The 19841-nt window shown below is 42.1% G+C and overlaps 2 protein-coding genes across 3 annotated transcripts in view; one reads left to right on the top strand and one right to left on the bottom strand.

Moving 5' to 3' along the window:
- The window catches only part of LOC139575166 (unconventional myosin-IXAa-like), a 169757-nt gene extending 155514 nt beyond the window's left edge, over window positions 1-14243 (bottom strand). The window contains exon 1 of the mRNA XM_071400167.1: window positions 13918-14243. The gene's annotated coding sequence lies outside the window, so the exon portion shown is untranslated. The remainder of the gene's footprint in view (window positions 1-13917) is intronic.
- A 28-nt stretch (window positions 14244-14271) lies between these two features.
- On the top strand, window positions 14272-16605 carry senp8 (SUMO peptidase family member, NEDD8 specific). 2 transcript variants are annotated; one of them, XM_071400766.1, is made up of 2 exons: window positions 14272-14506; window positions 14992-16605. In XM_071400766.1, the coding sequence occupies exon 2, from the start codon at window positions 15036-15038 to the stop codon at window positions 15672-15674; it is 639 nt and encodes a 212-aa protein (XP_071256867.1). In that variant the 5' UTR covers window positions 14272-14506; window positions 14992-15035; the 3' UTR covers window positions 15675-16605. The 2 variants fall into 2 exon arrangements, with proteins under 2 accessions (XP_071256867.1, XP_071256868.1); XM_071400767.1 differs by having other exon boundaries at window positions 14289-14501.
- Window positions 16606-19841: the final 3236 nt, after the last annotated feature.

Genomic DNA, 19841 nt, shown 5'->3' with positions numbered 1-19841 from the left:
TTGCTTAAAGAAAAAAATAAGCAAACACATTTGGTGTTCGCCAAAAGGCATATGGGAGACTCCCCAAACATATGGAAGAAGGTACTCTGGTTAGATGAGACTAAAACTGAGCTTTTTGGCCATCAAGGAAAATGCTATGTCTGGCGCAAACCCAACACCTCATAACCCTGAGAACAACATCCCCACAGTGAAGCATGGTGTTGGCAGCATCATGCTGTGGGTATGTTTTTCATCGGCAGGGACTGGGAAACTGCTCAGAATTGAAGGAATGATGGATGGTGCTAAATACAGGGAAATTCTTGAAGAAAACCTGTTTCAGTCTTCAAGAGATTTGAGACTGGGACGGAGGTTCACCTTCCAGCAGGACAATGACCCTAAGCCTACTGCTAAAGCAACACTTGAGTGGTTTAAGGGGAAACATTTAAATGTATTGGAATGGCCTCGTCAAAGCCCAGACCTCAATCCAATTGAGAATCTGTGGTATGACTTAAAGATTGCTGTACACCAGCGGTACCCATCCAACTTGAAGGAGCTAGAGCAGTTTTACCCTGAAGAATGGGCAAAAATCCCAGTGACTAGATGTGCCAAGCTTATAGAGACATACCCCAAGAGACTTGCAGCTGTAATTGCTGCAAAAGGTGGCTCTACAAAGTATTGACTTTGGGGGGGGTGAATAGTTATGCACGCTCAAGTTCTTTCTTGTCTCACAAGAAAAAATATTTTGCATCTTCAAAGTGGTAGGCATATTGTATGAATCAAATGATACAAACCCCCAAAAAACTATTTTAATTCCAGGTTGTAAGGCAACAAAATAGGAAAAATTCCAAGGGGGGTGAATACTTTAGCAAGCCACTGTAAATGTTTTAATCAAACTATTATATTAAATCAGATTATCAAAAAAAATATATATATATTTTTTTTTTTTCCGCATTGTGTGCATGTAACCGTTCTCACGAACACGCAAGCTCACACAAATTCAAATAAAATTTTATTGGTCACATACACGTGATCAGCGGGTGTAGCGAAATGCTTGTGCTTCAAGCTGCGACAATCCAGTAATATATAACAAATTACACAACATATACCCAATACACACAAATCTAAGGAGGAATGAATTAAGACTATATACATACGGACGAGCTATGTCAGAGCGGAACAGACTAAGATACAGTAGAATAGTATAGAATACTATATATACACATGAGATGAGTAATGCAAGATATGAACAATGCAAGTTCACAGCTGTCTGCTGAGGACTTCTGCTCCCCTTACAGTGCCAGAGATACAACCTGCCTTGAATATTCAGTGTCAACAGATCTGAACTGATAAATGGTCTGTTTCCTGCTCGATGCCTCCGTCAGTCTTTGGAATGATGCGGTCATGCAACCGACTGAACACAAACAGTCTTTAGACCTGCAGGGTATGAAGATCTGAATCAAACTAACCATCACAGTCAATTAACTGTGTTGATGTTGATCGAATTATCTGCAGGATGATTCCTTTGTGGGGCATTAATTACATAACCACACTGCAGTTGTCACTTGTGATGTCTTGATTCATAACTGTATCCCATACTATGGACAAATTATAAAAGGACAATTTTGCTTAACGTTTAAAAAAGACTTAGTGTACCTTTACAGACAAATAAACATGCCCGTAACTGGGTGCATTCAAGGGGTATATGACTGTGGTAGAGAACTTCATTGCCTGGCTCTTGCGGTCATATAATACGACCATTATTCTGCATTGTGAATTGACGTGGAATTGTATGATTTTTCTTATCGTAAAAAAGAAAGGCTACACACATCTAAAGTAAACGTTTAAAAACAGCATTTAAAAAAAATCAGTTTTCCATTAAAAACGATAAGAAAAATCATAAAATTCGACGTCAATTCACAATGCAGAATAATGGTCACATTATATGACCGCTAGGGCCAGGCAATGAAGTTCTGTACCACTGTCATATACCCCTTGACAGCACCCAGCTACGGCATGTTTGTTTGTCTGTCTGTAAAGGTACACTAAGGCTTTTTAAATGCGGTCACGAAACCTCTGGAGATAGTTTCGAAGCGCCACTGAACGGGTATTTTACTTGTCTGTAAAGGAATGCAGCTTCTGAAGCGTGACTAACGTCCATCACTAGGCAACCAGAACTGTCAATCAAATCATCTCAAACTACCTGCGCGCAGCCTGCCTGTTTGTTAAATACTGATTTAAATCAAGACATTTAGTAGAAAGAAGACATCTTTTGCTAGGAATCGACTTGTAAGATTCAGTATTTTTGTAACGGAGTAGACTGATTTAGTTTCCAACACTTCCAAGAACACTCGCATCTTTCATATAGAGCTAGCGAGGGACAGAGAGAGGAGAGGAGCACATTACAGGCAGGTCGGTGTTCTCTAGAAGGCATACACTTTGGTCAAAATTTACTTTTCGTAGGTTTAGGAAAACTTATGCAGCAGGTTAGGAGAATTAACGTAGCAGGTTAGGATCATTTGATAAAGGATAGGGGGGTAGCTGAAATGCTAAAAATATACACTTTTTACGACAAATTTGACAAAAAATGTATCCCTTCTAGACACGTCCAGGCACGTTGGCCACCAGGCAGACAGGAGTCAGAAGGCACTAGAGACCTATCTATCAGCAATCAAAAGCTGTATCTTGCAATGGAATGCTGTATTTCGCAATTTCTTGACTTGCAATGTTTTGCAACTTCAGTAAAGCAGGGCCTATCATCAATTAATAGGTTAGGATATTCTACAAGCAATAGACCGAAGACTGACCACTCGCATCATTAACGAAGAGAAAGAGCAAGCGAGCCAGCAGCAGTGTTATTTTAATTTAGTGGGGAGAAAAAAAAACGAAATAACCGTTTTTTGCGTTAAGGACTTTTCTTACTTTCACACCCCTAATCCATACTGGAGGGCGTACAACTTTTAGTATAATAAAAAAAAGTTTAGACTGAAACCTCAAAGATACAACCCAGCCATATGATGTCATGCTGTGCAAGGTAATCCCGAGTTCCATCATAAAAGTATCCGGTTCAATTCAATCAACTGGAGTCGTTGGCAGTCCAAAAGTATACACACTCCATAACAGAATCCATAGCTGTGTTCAAATACCCATACTAACATACTGTATACTACATACTTAATGAATATATACTGCATACTATTAGTTCCCTTTTAGTATACTGTCTGTAAACGAACGGTATCTTTTCAGTTGAGCATACTAGCGCTTCGCCCGTCTACAGGAAGTTGATGCTGTTGCTATGCAACCTCTTGCTAGCCTGTTAGCATAACAAATTACTAGCTAGGCATCAAATCAAATTGTATTGGTCACATACACATATTTAGCAGATGTTATTGCGGGTGTAGCAAAATGCTTGTGTTCCTAGCTCCAACAGTGCAGTAGTATCTAACAATTCCCAACAATACACACAAATCTAAAATAAAATAATGGAATTAAGAAATATAAATATTAGGAAGCACAATGTCAGAGTGGCATTGACTAAAATACAGTAGAATAGAATACATTATATACACATATGAAATCATTTGACTTTGGGTGTGTTCATAAATTCAATCTGGAGTGCCAGCGTGCGCTCTGGGCGTTTGTCAATTCAGAGTATTGTCAGTTTGTCAATTCAGAGCGTTTTGCTCTTGGATCATACAGAGCGCACACTGGACACTGGCGGAAGAGTATTGTTGATCAGAGTGGCAGTCAAGCACCCAAGCTAACTGGCTAACTTGCTAGCTACTTCCAGACACAAATGAGAGAACACCTCCCTCTGACCATTTTACTCACCCTGGCAGAGCTGGTTAGGTTGTTTTCATGTTATCCAGAGCTTTGGTGACTAACTGTGCTGCTGGCAACTATTTAATTACGATTTTCCCCCCCAGAGGTTTACTGACACTAGGTATAAATATATATACACACACACAACGGGTGTTGAGCGTTTGTAAATTCATAAGTTATTCTGCACTCTGGCACACTCAGACGAGAGTGCTCTGAAATCAGAGTAGATAGCCAGAGTGAATACATTTTATTTTACCTATATTTAATTCAAGTCAGTCAGTTAAGAACAAATTCTTATTTTCAATGACGGCTTAAGAACAGTGGGTTAACTGCCTTGTTCAGGGGCTTTTTATCTTGTCAGCTCGTGGATTCGATCTTGCAACCTTTTGGTTACTAGTCCAACGCTCTAACCACTAGGCTACCTGCCACCCCACAAAGACTATACCACTTAGCTGAGCTAAGAATGACGTGAATAATCATGTCAATAATCGTTGGGTAGTTAGTTAGATAGCATATAGTTAATATACTGGCAAGTTCGATGTATTAGAAGCCAACTAACGTGACGTTAGGTAGCTAGCTAACATGCTGTATGCGGTTCCAGACTCCAAACCAATCCTTCCAGGCGTGTTATTCCCTTTCAAAAGGCATTTCTATACTAGCCTAAGGAAATCCACTTGGCCTGACTGGCTTTGTTTGACAAGCTAGCTTGGGTACTTGAGCGATGGAATAATGCCAAGTGTAATATGTGCTCGGTAGTGGATCCACTCTAATGACTTGATGATGCATTTTCTATGAACTGAACATGAGCAAAGCAGAAAATGCTTTTTATCATTCAAACCAACAATTCATTTGGTTTGTTTGCTGCACTGTTGCAACCGTCAACGCCTCTAATACCAGCAAAGGTTATCAGAGATTTGAAAGCACAACCTAAAAGCATGTTTTGGGATGACCATTAAGGTTTCCCATGTATAACAAAACAGTATAGCTTATGCATTGGCAGCCATGATGGCACTAATGCAATATTCATCATATACAGTACAATGGGCAGGCTATGACATTAACTGCAGGGCTGAATGTTAAGCACATCTGCTTAGCGCATTATCAACAAAATGACCTCTAACTATAGGTCAGTGTTCAGAGGGCTCTCTCAGACTCTTCAACATGACGACGGGCCTGACTGATCGCTGTCAGTCTGCAGCCAGACGACGCTCTTTGAAATATGAGACGAATGGTGCAGTCGGAGCAGCAGTGGATGGAGGGAGGCAGAAGAAATCTGAAACAGTGGCCACATTGATCCATGCTTTGTTTGAGATGAACGTATGGAAAGAAACTTGAGAACTTTTGAGCTTCACAATTCTTGTGGCAGTCCTAGGTATTACAGAGGCCACAAACATTACCTTTGTAATGTTACCCAAATACGTTTCCCCCCCCCCAAAGCAAAGTGTAGATTTAGTGTAGAAATCTGTCCATAAGTCACTATTATACTGAATCAAAGCTCAGCCAGTTTCACATTGATTAATTTAACTAGCATCTTGACCAATTAGCCAGGAACTTGTTTCAGGAAGGGATGTAATACGTCTTCAAAAGGGACTTATCGTCCAAAATAGTGACAGCTCAGGTGTTTTTTCTCTCTGAACAATAGCGTGCTGCCTTGAATAAGAGGGTCACAGCAGTCCAGTGCTCCTATTTAGAGTCCATTTTCCCAGATTTACATTGGCCCCCCTCCGGAAACACTTGGAGCGAGTTACAGGCCTCTGTGCCTGTAACTTCCACGGCTCGCCTGGAGTTGTGTGACATGACCAGGGGAAGCATTTTCCGTGCTAAATGGGCGCACAGCGAGTGAACAAAGCAATCAGAGGTGAAAAACACCATGGAACACCACACAAGGTCTGACTGGAAAGTTAGCATAAAATAGGCCTAGCTTTTACTCCTACAGCCAGGATAAACTAACAAGACAATTTTGAGATAGTTCTAAATAACCTTCAAATGTATATCTATTGTGATAGAATATCAAAGAGTGCAACACCTTGTATAATATGAACACACATAAGACATTGCAAAATGTGTAGAATTGCAGGAAATAAGCTTTGAAAACTGCAAAATTCTCTCTTTGCCAACAAGAGGGGAGTGAACAGTTTGGGATCACATGGGTTGCTAGGTTGGGGTTTGTTACTACGCCGATAAATGACAATATGCATTCAGGACCTTTGCCACCTAGGAAATGTGTGTTACCGGACCTTCTCAAATAGTACTTGAGAAGTCTTGCTCTAGGGTGTGAATCACAGGCCGTCAGACAGCACATGGGAAGAAACCATAACAGTTTGGCAGATCAGTCAGTCAAAGGAGGACAAGACAGGCGCTTTGTCTGAGGTGAACACTGACGACGCTAACGGCGCTAATTGCTTTAGCAGACCGCGTGTCTGATGAAGTATATTAAACAACATAGCGTTATCTTACACTGAGAGGGGAGGTCAGGGAGTTCAATGGGAGAACTAACAAACACCATGCATTCTAAAACAATGGGTAGATAAAGAAATGATATATTAAGGGAGCGCAGAGGGAGATGTTCATCAATGCAATTGTAAACTCTATAGGTCGGTATAATGTTTTTAGGATTTGGGCTTATTTCATAAAATAGTAGAAAACAACTTTGCCATCAACATCATGTTGTCAAATTTACTTTAGACAGATGGCAATGACATTAGCTTGCAAAGTTCGTCCCAATAAGGATGTATTGAGCAGAATGCTCAGTTGGGCATCAGTCCTAAAACAAACATTCCAAAAAAAAATGTTACGCAACATGCAACCAATGATTTAAATTACTAGAGGGACTATATCATAAACCCTTAAAGTTCCATAATGGAGTGAAAATGGGAACCATAGCTTAAGATTTGAAAGAAAATCAAACGGATCTGATTATATAAAGTGATCTATAACAGCACTTTGGTCCGCGATGCTTTATGCTAAAAACAAGATGTAAAATATCAATCAATCAAATGTATTTATTTATAAAGCCCTTCTTACATCAGCTGATGTCACAAAGTGCTGTACAGAAACCCAGCCTAAAACCCCAAACAGAAAGCAATGCAGGTGTAGAAGCCCGGGAAAGACGTGACTCCGACACATATGGGGATATCACGGTTTCATTTATTTGACATTCAGAGGCTGAGCTGCAACCTTCTATAGCCGAGGAAACAAAAAATACACCTTGCTTGGGAAGTAATCAAATTATTTCACTATCATTTGATTAAGCTATTCACTCTGTACAATAGAAGATGTTTAAGCTTAGACAACATTTAGCGAAACACTTGACCTTCTCTCATTGGGATAAGCCACGGAAGAAGAATAGCCAGAAGTTAAATGTAACATTTTTCATTGCAAACAAGACACACTGATTTGGCAATATATGATATCTCGGAGTCCATTTTATTTGATATTATTTTACCCCTTTTTCGCCACAATTTCGTGGTATTCAATTGGGTAGTTACAGTCTTGTTCCATCGCTACAACTCCCATACAGACTCGGGAGAGGCGAAGGAAACAACCCAGCCAGGCTGCACTGCTTCTTGACACAATGCCCGCTTAACCCGGAAGCCAGCCGCACCAATGTGTCGGAGGAAACACTGTACACCTGGCGACCGTGTCAGCGTGCATTGCGCCCGCCACAGGAGTCACTAGTGCGCGTTGGGACAAGAACATCCCTGCCGGCCAAACCCTCCCCTAACCCGGAGGACGCTAGGCCAATTGTGCGCCGCCTCATCGGTCTCCCGGTCGTGGCCGGCTGCAACAGAGCCTGGACTCGAACCAGTATCTCTAGTGCGATGAAGCTGATGTTTAAAATGATGTAGAATTTAATGAAATGTTTATAAAAGACTATATTTTCTTGGGTATGTAAATATGATGATAGATTCATGCAATGTTTTTACTATAAAGGAGATCTTTCCACTCCTACTCTTGTCCACGGTGGTCTGTGAACCCACAAACTTCTGGCCTGCAGCCCTGTGCAGTGAGCGCTATCAAAATTCCTGCATTGCCATGTAAGGCTTACAGGACAAAGAACAGTTTCTAAAACTGCATGTCTAAGGCTCTGGTATGTCCAAGAAGTGAGGGTAAACGGTAATTCCATCTTGGTCTAATCATTTAGTTGACGTAACCATTTAAGCTAAATAAAATCTAGTGCTTAAATTATGAAATACCCTAGACCTCATTTGCTAAGAGTGATGAAGCAGTAGCTAAAATTACCTCAAGGGCTTTCTTCCAGAAGCAACTTTCGCTACATGCCCTTCGAGTTTCCTGTGATTGTTCTAGCATATGAACTAAATCTCAACAGGGGTTTCTCAATAGAGAGGAATTAAACAAAGATTTGGCCTTGTCCTCTTTCCACAACAGACACTCCTTTTTAGAGGAGAACTACTGTAGGAGCGAACTCCGTACTTTTAAAGGGACACTAATAACCAAATAATGAGTAGGCTAGTGACCAAGGCTAGTAACAAGTAGGCTAGTGACCAAGTAACAAGTAGGCTAGTGACCAAGTAACAAGTAGGCTAGTGACCAAGTAACAAGTAGGCTAGTGACCAAGTAGGCTAGTAGCCAAATAATAGGCCTGATCTGCATTTAGGCCGACTCAATCTGGTGAAAACAGAAAACACCGCCGGTAATGTTAGGAAAAGAAAAACAATTCCTTGTTTTCGATCACTCTTGATAAGAGGAATACCTATGTGAGAATGATGTTCATTGACTACAGCTCAGCGTTCAACACCATTGTCTCCTCCAAGCTTGTCACCAAGCTTAGGACTTTGGGTATGAACACCTCCCTCTGCAACTGGATCCTGTACTTCCTGATGGTACGACCCCGGGTGGTGAGGGTAGGCAACATCACCTCAGCCACGCTGACCCTTAACACAGGGGCCCCACAGGGGTGTGTGCTTAGTCCCCTCCTGTACTCCCTGTTCACCCACAACTGTGTGGCCACGCACAACTCCAACATCATTTTCAAGTTCGCTGACGACACGGTGGTGGTAGGCCTGATCACCGGCGACGATGAGTCAGACTACAGGGAGGTCAGTGACCTGGCAGTGTGGTGCCGGAGCAACAACCTCTCCCTCAACACCAGCAAGACCAAGGAGCTGATCGTGGACTACAGGAAACAGGGGGGGCAGCAGGTAGACCGCTTCAAGTTCCTCTGTGTCCAAATCACTAAATACTTAAAATAGTCAAAAACACACACACACACACAGCTGTGAAGAAGGCGCAACAGTGCCTCTTCCCCCTCAGGAGGTTGAAAAAGTTTTGCGTGGGCCCTAAAATCCTCAGGCTTCATCACTGCTTGGTATGGCAATAGCACCACCCTCGAACACATGGCGCTACAGAGGGTTGTGCGGACAGAACAGTATATCACTGGGGACGAGCTCCCTGCCACCCAGGACCTCTACAGCTGGTGGTGTAGACTCCAACCACCCAAGCCATAGACTATTTTCTCTGCTGCCGCACGGCAAGAGGTACCGGTGCTTCAAGTCTGACACCAACAGGCTCTTGAACAGCTTCTATCCCCAAGCAATATGACTGATAAATAGCTAATAAAATAGCTACACCGACTGAGTTAACCTTTAATTTACCTTTTATTTCAATCTTTGCATTGTCTCTATGCACACTCACAGGGCCCTACACACTCTGTCACTCCATCATTTGGTCACTCACACATAATATACACATACATTTATACTGACTCTACACACCCACTCACATACAAGCTGCTGCTACTCTGTTTATCTTATATCCTGTTGCCTAGTCTCCTTACCCCTGTACATATCTACCTCTATCACTCCAGTATCCCTGTCACCTTACCCCTGTACATATCTACCTCTATCACTCCAGTATCCCTGTCACCTTACCCCTGTACATATCTACCTCCATCACTCCAGTATCCCTGTCTCCTTACCCCTATACATATCTACCTCCATCACTCCAGTATCCCTGTCTCCTTACCCCTGTACATATCTACCTCCATCACTCCAGTATCCCTGTCTCCTTACCCCTATACATATCTACCTCCATCACTCCAGTATCCCTGTCTCCTTACCCCTGTACATATCTACCTCCATCACTCCAGTATCCCTGTCACCTTACCCCTGTACATATCTACCTCCATCACTCCAGTATCCCTGTCTCCTTACCCCTATACATATCTACCTCCATCACTCCAGTATCCCTGTCTCCTTACCCCTGTACATATCTACTTCCATCACTCCAGTATCCCTGGCACCTTACCCCTATACATATCTACCTCTATCACTCCAGTATCCCTGTCACCTTACCCCTGTACATATCTACCTCCATCACTCCAGTATCCCTGTCACCTTACCCCTATACATATCTACCTCCATCACTCCAGTATCCCTGTCACCTTACCCCTGTACATATCTACCTCTATCACTCCAGTATCCCTGTCACCTTACCCCTGTACATATCTACCTCCATCACTCCAGTATCCCTGTCTCCTTACCCCTATACATATCTACCTCCATCACTCCAGTATCCCTGTCTCCTTACCCCTGTACATATCTACCTCCATCACTCCAGTATCCCTGTCTCCTTACCCCTATACATATCTACCTCCATCACTCCAGTATCCCTGTCTCCTTACCCCTGTACATATCTACCTCCATCACTCCAGTATCCCTGTCACCTTACCCCTGTACATATCTACCTCCATCACTCCAGTATCCCTGTCTCCTTACCCCTATACATATCTACCTCCATCACTCCAGTATCCCTGTCTCCTTACCCCTATACATATCTACCTCCATCACTCCAGTATCCCTGTCTCCTTACCCCTGTACATATCTACTTCCATCACTCCAGTATCCCTGGCACCTTACCCCTATACATATCTACCTCCATCACTCCAGTATCCCTGTCACCTTACCCCTGTACATATCTACCTCCATCACTCCAGTATCGATGCACATGTAAATATGGTACTGGAACTGACCTATTAAAAATGTCCTTTATTTAGTATGCTTACTTACTTAATTGTGTATTTTATATTTCTTATTCTTGTGGGGGTTTTTTTTCTAGTAATACATTGTTACTGATCATTGCATTGCTAGGTTTTGAGTTAGCAAGAATGGCATTTCACTGTACTTGTGCATGTGACATTAAAACTAGAAACTCTCATTCTGACCATTCTGAGCACCATGAGGAGTTAACGAGGGGAAATACAAAGCCATGGGGGAAGCCAAGCCTTTGAGGTCCCGTAGCCTCCTTCTGTAATGGCCACAGAGAATGGGGAGCTTTGTTCATGGGCAACAGGCATGTTCCACTTTAATGACTTCGCTTCATGTGCGTGCCCATCACTTACGCCATACAATCCGGCCATGCGGCCGCACAACACTTTTCATGTGCGGCCGACCAAGTGACTCAGCACGTGACCTACCACCCCACCCCACCTAACCCCACAGAAGCATGTGGCAATGAGGTCACTCATTTGAGGTCATGTTGGGTTTTAGAATCCTCAAAGGCATTGTGTAGGCCTGTATGGGAAAAGCACAGCATGGTCACAGAGGAGCGGTTTGTCGTCTCGGTCCACCAGTGAACAAAACAATCAGGATAGAACTGACACAGTCAACATGTTGGCTACAGTCTCTGTGGTTAGGGAGTGATAGCTTTAGGGTGATGCAATAGTTGTATATTTCTGCAATGGTCTTTTCCATCATGGAGGCTAGCCATCAAAACTTTGGAAGAGCTCTGCTACTACTGTAAAGCTTGTTTCCATTTGTCAAAGCAGCAGCCCACAGCTCAGACTTTGGAGCATCTACAGAGTAGCGTACAATGACTAAATAATGTGCAGCCAAATGGCCATTCCCATTGATTTCACTGATCCACCTCAAAGATAATCGGTTTCTAAAGTATACCACAGCATACCCCACCTAGGAACATACATGAACAATTTCCATAGCCCCAGTCAGTAATATTCCAACATTTTTATTCCCAGATGAATACTTCATGATTGAGCATTTCCAAACTGCAGATAGAGTGACATAGTTCCCTTCAGACGCTGCATCTGCACTGCTTCTACTGCATCGGCACTGCTTCTGCACTGCATATGCACTGCTTCTACTGCATCTGCATCTGCACTGCATCTACTGCATCTGCATCTGCACTTGCATCTGCACTGCTTCTACTGCATCTGCACTGCTTCTACTGCATCTGCACTGCTTCTACTGCATCTGCACTGCTTCTACTGCATCTGCACTGCTTCTACTGCATCAGGTGTTAGATATCTGGCTACAACAGCTGCTGTAGCTACTCTGCTGCGCTGACAATCACTCCCACTTTTGAACCTCTCTAGGTTCATATCAGCACAACGTGGTTTTTCTCAAGCCTTCGTCTCTGTTTGATGGTTTGCTTTCCATATTATCCTGTAGGCCTTCAGTTCAACAAGATGAACCCAAACGTCACAATGTATCCAGTTGTGATCAGAAATATCCTGCAGCCTAGTCCTGACCTAGGCTATTACACTCTTCAGGTAAACACGCTCCAACCATGGACACTCCCCAGAACATCATATCATGACTATTCATTGGATGTTAACCATAGAGTTAACTAGAGCTGAAGTGTTCTATTACCCCATGACGTGATACAGCCAAGAGGTCTGCCATTCAGAAATGTCAGAGAGAGGAGATGCCTGCCGGGAGTCATGTCAGTGGGACAAGTTGCTGGACTCTAATGTCATGCCCATGGCAGGCCTCTCTGGTGCTACCCCATCAGGCAGCTGTGTCTTCTCAGTCCCAATGCATTCCTCCAGACCCACTCTGATCACCTGTGCAGAGGATTGGCCAAAGTAACAAACTTTATGGAGAATATAGTTGTAGTACCTGGGAGTTTTATTAGACATATGTACGGGATACACATGGTTTACACAGTCCAACGAAGTGGTTACTTGCAGGCTCGACAATGCAACAACATTAAGAAATAAAAGTGAGTTACTAAACATTCGTTATATTTTAGTAATTTCAAAATGTCTTGTTGTTGCTCACCATTGAGTAATCGTTTCCCATCATACCCATATCAGACTCCAGAGAAGCTTATTAATAAAAAATAATCTACAGGCTAAACAAAATCCAAACTACAGAAGACATGTATAGAATACAGGCTTATAGCCTCTACACTGGCATTACAAACAATTTTTTTTTTCCAAAGATCATATAAACATTCTCAATCAACTCAGTATGAATTAGGATAGGTCAGCTTGAGGGATAAGTAGTGGATAAAGCTATGGAACAAATATTATGGGCTAAGGAGTGCTGCTCTGGGCAGGCCCCATGATTCAGCAGCTTATTCACCCCATTAGACCTCCTCTACAATTCCACTGCTTTGCAGTCTGTACTGCATCCACTGCATTATAAGCTATTCTGGCTGACCTCCACTAAATAATACATGCAAACATTTCCCCGCCCCAGACAGAGATAGACAACACACCTCTGCTATTGCTAGTGCTCTCAATTATTGTTCGATTACTTTGTGTCAAAAGAGGGTGTCTGAGATCACTTGAAGTTGGCGGGACATTGTAACCTTCATATTTTGCTTGATACATTTGATGGGATACAATGCATCTGCATGGACGTTGACAGATACTGTCTTGATTTAACTTGAAATAATTGTTTAAAAACTATAGTGCGTAGGTTATAAACTTTCGGTTCACTTGACATAAACTACAACATCAGTTGTCGAATTAACGAACAGCTCATGACAATAACTTACTACTCGAAAGCAATAAGACTTTTGTAATAATGGGTGTCCCACTACTGACAAAGTAAAAAAAAATAACTAATTTTGTATGCAAAGATGTGGTTTCATTAATACACGCACAATCACAAAGTGGTCAAACTATAAATTCAGTCAATAAATTAACACAGCGTTTCAATAATGGTAACTACACGCAATAAAGTCCCTGTGGCTCAGTGGGAAGGGTAGTTCATCGCGCGATGAATGGAATTCCAAAAATCATATCGTCAATAGCAAAACCTTGCCTATTGGTACCCCAGTGATTGGTACATATATATATATATTTACACACACATGAAAAGCTCCGTTTGAGACAGTAACAACACTTCTTACCTTACTACATCAATGAACGTTAATCCAAATCTGTTGTGCGCGGAAGCCTTCTCGTTTGGGACAGGGGAATTAGCACACAAATGCAACTCTCAAATCTGATTTTTAATTCCCTGGGTTTCCTTAAACAACTGCGTCTTCGTTCTTCTCTCCAAATAACTTCCCCCGAAAAGAATACTCAAAATTCAGATCAGTCCCGAACAGTGACGCATATTTGTCCTATTTTCTCCTCTTCTTAAAATGTATTAAAAGCAGCCCTTCCTATCCCCGGTGACGTTCGATGAAACCTCTGCTGCCTTTTTCCCCTTGCTAAACAGTGCGCGCTCACGCTACTTGATAGGCGGGGTGAAATAATCAGGGAGGGTTGGTTTCCCAGAGAGGTTCGAGGGGATTGGATGTACCGACTCATTCAGCGAATCACCCGCATGGACATAGCGGGTCCCAAATGTCTCGGGAAAGCCCACTTGCCCCGCAGTACTGTCGCAAAATGTTTACAGTAGTGGAGCAGTTTGTACTCGTTTACGTTTCTTACTGCAACGAGGAAGGAAGGTTTCATTTTTGATGGAACTTTTTAGTGAATGTGTCTGGTAAGGTATGTGAAATAAAATGTTTGTTTATTAATTTCGTACATCGTAAAACCCACTGCGCATGCCAAACCCATTGGATTGTGTTAGCTAGCATAGCAAAACGCAATGCAGCGCCAGCAACCCTGCCAAATTTGACCAAAATAAAAAATGTTTTAGCTATAACTAGCTAACTTAGTGTGTTGTTAGATAGGCTTTATAGCTATAGTGCTAATTGTGAGATTGAAGATTATATCCAGTATAAGTTTTATTTATTCATAGCTAATCAGCCTGCCAACATAGCTAAGGTTAGCTATCTGGAAAGTACTTTCAGCACCTAGGCTATATCTAACTAGTAGAAAAACACATTTTTGTGGCTCATACACTCAATTAATGAATTAGCTAGCGCTCATTCCTGAAAAATCTGACAAGATGACAGTTTGTGATTGTGTATAGTAGTGTTGCTTCATCTTTCACTTAATCTTTCCAAAACCGGTTCCTCCATGTTTTCCAGACTGACATTGTCTACCTGTTCGCCCCCACCCTGCCTTGGAGAGAATGGATCCTGTTGTGTTGAGCTACCAGGACAGCCTCCTGCGGCGCTCTGATGTGGCCTTACTGGAGGGCCCTCACTGGCTCAACGACCAGGTCATCGGCTTTGCCTTCGAGTACTTTGCCGCTGAGCTCTTCAAAGGCCTTGGTGAAGCGGCCATCTTCATCAGCCCCGAGGTCACCCAGTTCATCAAGTGTGCTGCCTGCCCGGAGGAACTAGCCCTGTTTCTGGAGCCGCTGGGGCTAGCTTCCCGGCGCTGGGTCTTCCTGGCTGTCAACGACAACTCCATCCAGACTGCCGGCGGCTCTCACTGGAGCCTGCTGCTGTTCTTGCGCGACGGTGGCCATTTTGCCCACTACGACTCGCAGAGTGGTGGCAACTCACTTCACGCCCGGCGCATCGCCACAAAGCTGGAGCCCTTCCTGGGGTCGGGGAGGAAAGTGCCCTTTGTGGAGGAGCCCTGTCCTTTGCAGCAAAACAGCTATGACTGCGGCATGTATGTGATCTGTAACGCAGAGGCCTTGTGTGAGAGGGCCAGAGTGGAGGGCTCGCCCCGCCTCCCTGTCCAGACCATCACCCCGGCCTACATCACTCAGAAGAGGCTAGAGTGGTGCAGACTGATCCAGAGACTGGACAGAGATTGACCTGGGGAGCTATGTTCTCCTCCTCAGCACTAAGCGTGTCCTCAATGTACTCAGAACAGGAGAGCCTCCAGGAGTTTTAAGGTCAATGAAGGAATGCACTGGATCTACATTCATAATCACAAAGATATTGCCTTTGATAGTAAAAGATTGAAGCCGTGTTCCAATATTTCAGGCTTTATACAACAATTGCTGTCATATTTACCAGAACAACACATGTAAACACTGCACCTGCATGCCTATACAATACGTTTAATTTATTATCTATTTATCATATTCATCACAAGGAGCGGTTTACAAATCAAAGTTTATTTGTCGCATGACAGAATACAACAGGCGTAAACCATCCAGCTAAATGTTTCCTCAACAGAGTTCAATATCAGAGGTAGGAAATAGAAAGTCCAGAATAGGATCTTACAAAAAGCACGTAAACAACACTAGGTCAGGTATAAAAATAAAAATAAACACAGGAGAAATGGACATCTTGAAAAGAACGACACGTTTTCTCTTCACTGTATTTCATTTGATCTTGTAAGAAAATGTTTAAATTGTTGACAATGATTTTTGCTCAGGTTTGCTGTAAATGAATTAGAATTGATATGAAGAATATATCTTAGAATGTTAAATATACAATAACCTCACAAGGAAGAAATGTTTGGATGACCTGTTGATCATGGCCAAATGCTGGTTGTATGGCGACACCAGTTCCATGATCCTCTCCGTTTACTAAACCTGCAAATAAAACCTAGTTCTTATCTTAGTAAACCATTAACATTTACACAGTATCTCCATGATGCACTTCCAATAAACCAAGCAAGGAACACGAACGTGACATATCTTATATATGAGATTATATGCATATGAGAGAAATGAATTTCATGTTGAAATTGTTACAGTATTTTGGATGATAATAAAGGAATGAATCTGAAATCAATAAGCAGCCCAATTTGGTTCCACTTTGTGTCCGTAACATGCAGTCAAATACATGATTCAAAATCAACAAGAGTGTGTGAATAATGAATATAGTACTAATGTAGTAATGACATATCAATTATTTATTCATTACTGGCTGAGGCAATGATGAACATCTGAAGAATAGAAAACCATTCAATCTTGGAATGAATCACAAGGTCCCGGTAATTACATTCCTTCATTAGTCCCGTTTACGCCTCTATTCAGGCTGTATCGCTGAAGCGTTACAGATTGTGTGCTAGAAATTTAAAGGTCATTTCCGATTGAGACGATTTCCAGTCAGAAGGCCAAATGTCAGGCAATAGTAGTGTAATTAAAATGACTGTTTTTAGTGTAGTGTAATAGTAGTGTAATTAAAAGGACTGTTTCTAGTGTAGTGTAATAGTGTAATTAAAATGACTGTTTTTAGTGTAGTGTAATAGTAGTGTAATTAAAATGACTGTAGTATCGTGTAATTGTAGTGTAATTTAAAGGACTGTTTGTAGTGTAGTGTAATTATAGTGTAATTAAAGGACTGTTGCCTGACATTTGGCGTTCTGACTGGAAATAGGCCTGTCCCCTTACCCTCTCCACACTTCATGTCGGTCTGAATGAATTGGATAGATAGAAACATAAACACGCATGCTTCAACTTGCCCTCTGATCTACACAGGTGCTTAGGTTGAAGTAGGGGGTTGTTTCTGGGAAGATCTAGATTTCCCTTCCAAAGGGCCAGCAGAGGCTTGCAGACAGTCATCACAAACAGTATTATTACACAACTCCTGAGACTATATCCATCTGGGGATACAATACACAAACAGAATTATAGAATTAGTCTACAGCGTTGAGAATGGGTGCCTATAGTGATCATTCCTGACCTACATCTCATCTGAAAGCCTTCACTCAGTCAACACAGATTGTATTTTAAAGTCCAAGGCTATGAGAAACAGTCAGAATAAGAACGGGCTATTCTTTTCCACAAATGGCGGTAGAATCTGAACCATCCATATTTATAGGTGGTATCACTTTTAGACAGGCTTAGCTTGTCAGCGGGGACGGCCATGATGCAGATAGCCCAGAGACAATCCACTGCAGGCTTGTGGTGGAGTGCACATGACATTCCACAGACGCCTCACACGTCATAATACGTCGTAATACTCCAGTCAACCTATGAAGGCTCTAGATCACGGTCGTCACAGTTATGCCGTTATGCAGTACCATATACAGTGCTTTCAGAAAGTATTCACACCTTGAGATGTGTCACCTGGCCTACACACAATACTCCATAATGTCAAAGTGAAATGATGTTTTACACAATTGTTACAAATGAATACAACATGAAAAGCTGAAATTTCAATAAGTAGTCAACCCCCTTTGTTATGGCAAGCCTAAATCAATTCAGGAATAAACATTTGCTTAACAAGTCACATAAGTTGCATGGACTCACTCTGTGTGCAATAATAGTGCTTAACATGATTTTTTAATGATTACCTCATCTCTGGACCCCAAACATACAAATATCTGTAAGGTCCCTCATTCGAGCAGTGAATTTCAAACACAGATTCAACCACAAAGACAAGGGACGTTTTCCAATGACTCGCAAAGAAGGGCACCTATTGGTAGATGGGTAAAAAAAACAGAACTTTGAATATTCCTTTGAGCATGGAGAAGTTATTTATTACACTTTGGATGGTGTATCAATACAGAGAGTCAATACAAAGATACAGGCATCCTTCCTAACTCAGTTTCCGGAGAGGAAGGAAACCGCTCGGGGATTTCACCATGAGGCCAATGGTGACCTTAAAACAATTACAGAGTTTATTGGCTGGGATAGGAGAAAACTGAGGATGGATCTTCAAGATTGTAGTTACTCCACAATACTAACCTAAATGACAGAGTGAATAGAAGGCAGCTTGTACAGAATAAAAAATCTGCGTCCTGTTTGCAATAAGGCGCTAAAGTAAAACTGCAAAAAAAATGTGGCAAAGAAATGTACTTTATGTCTTGAATACAAAGCGTTATGTTTGGGGCAAATCCAACACAATGCCACTCTTCATATTTTAAAGCATGGTTGTGGCTGCATCATGTTATGGGTATGCTTGTCATCGCCAAGGACTAGGGATTTTTGGGGGGATAAAAATAAATGGAATTAAGGTAAGCACAGGCAAAATCCTAGAGGAAAACATTGTTCAGTCTGCTTTCCAACAGACAATGGGAAACAAATTCACCTTTCAGCAGGACAATAACCTAAAACACACGGCCAAATATACACTGGAGTTGCTTACCAAGACGATATAGAATGTACAGTACCTGGGTGGCCTAGTTACAGTTTTGACTTAAATCGGCTTGAAAATCTGTGGCAAGACTTGAAAATGGCTGTCTTTTTTATTTATTTCATTTTTATTTAAGAAGGCAAGTCAGTTAAGAACAAATTCCTATTTACAATGACGGCCTACCCGGCCCAATAGTGCGCCGCCCTATGGAATTCCCAATCACGGCTGGATGTGATGCAGCCTGGATTCAAACCAGGGACTGCAGAGACGCCTCTTGCACTGAGATGCAGGGCCTTAGACCGCTGCACCACTCGGGAACCAGTCAGGATTGTCTAGTAATGTGCAACAACCAATTTGACAGAGCTTGAAGAATTTTAAAAATAATAATGTGCAAATATTGTACAATCCAGGTGTGCAAAGCTCTTAGAGTCTTACCCAGAAAGACAGTTGTAATCGCTGCCAAAGGTGATTCTAACATTTATTGACTATTTTTTTTGCTAACATTTCTAAAAACATGTTTTCACTGTCATTATGGGGTATTGTGTGTAGATGGGTGAGAAAAAAATCTATTTAATCAATTTTGAATTCAGGCTGTAATACAACAAAATGTGAAATAAATCAAAGGGTATGAAGACTTTATGAAGGCGTTGTATAGTTAAGCAATAAAACCTCAGGGGGTGTAGTAATGCGCGACGCAACGTGGAGTGCCTGGACACAGCCCTTAGCCGTGGTATATTGGCCATATACCACAAACCCCAGAGGTGCCGTATTGCTTTTATAAACTGGTTACCAACATAATTAGAGCAGTAAAATGGTATGTTTTGTCATACCCGTGGTATACGGTCTGATGTACCACGGCTGTCAGCCAATCAGCATTCAGGGCTCGAACCACCCAGTTTATAGGACAAAGCCAGCACTCAGCAGCTCCAAAAGGGCTTTTTAATGCT

The sequence above is a fragment of the Salvelinus alpinus genome, chromosome 5, assembly GCF_045679555.1.
Source record: "Salvelinus alpinus chromosome 5, SLU_Salpinus.1, whole genome shotgun sequence".
Taxonomy (NCBI): domain Eukaryota; kingdom Metazoa; phylum Chordata; class Actinopteri; order Salmoniformes; family Salmonidae; genus Salvelinus; species Salvelinus alpinus.
This window is presented reverse-complemented; position numbering and strand designations above follow the sequence as displayed.

What these genes read in the sequence shown, in the direction of transcription:
- senp8 (XM_071400766.1), top strand. Translation starts at nt 15,036, where the DNA reads ATGGATCCTGTTGTGTTGAGCTACCAGGACAGCCTCCTGCGGCGCTCT.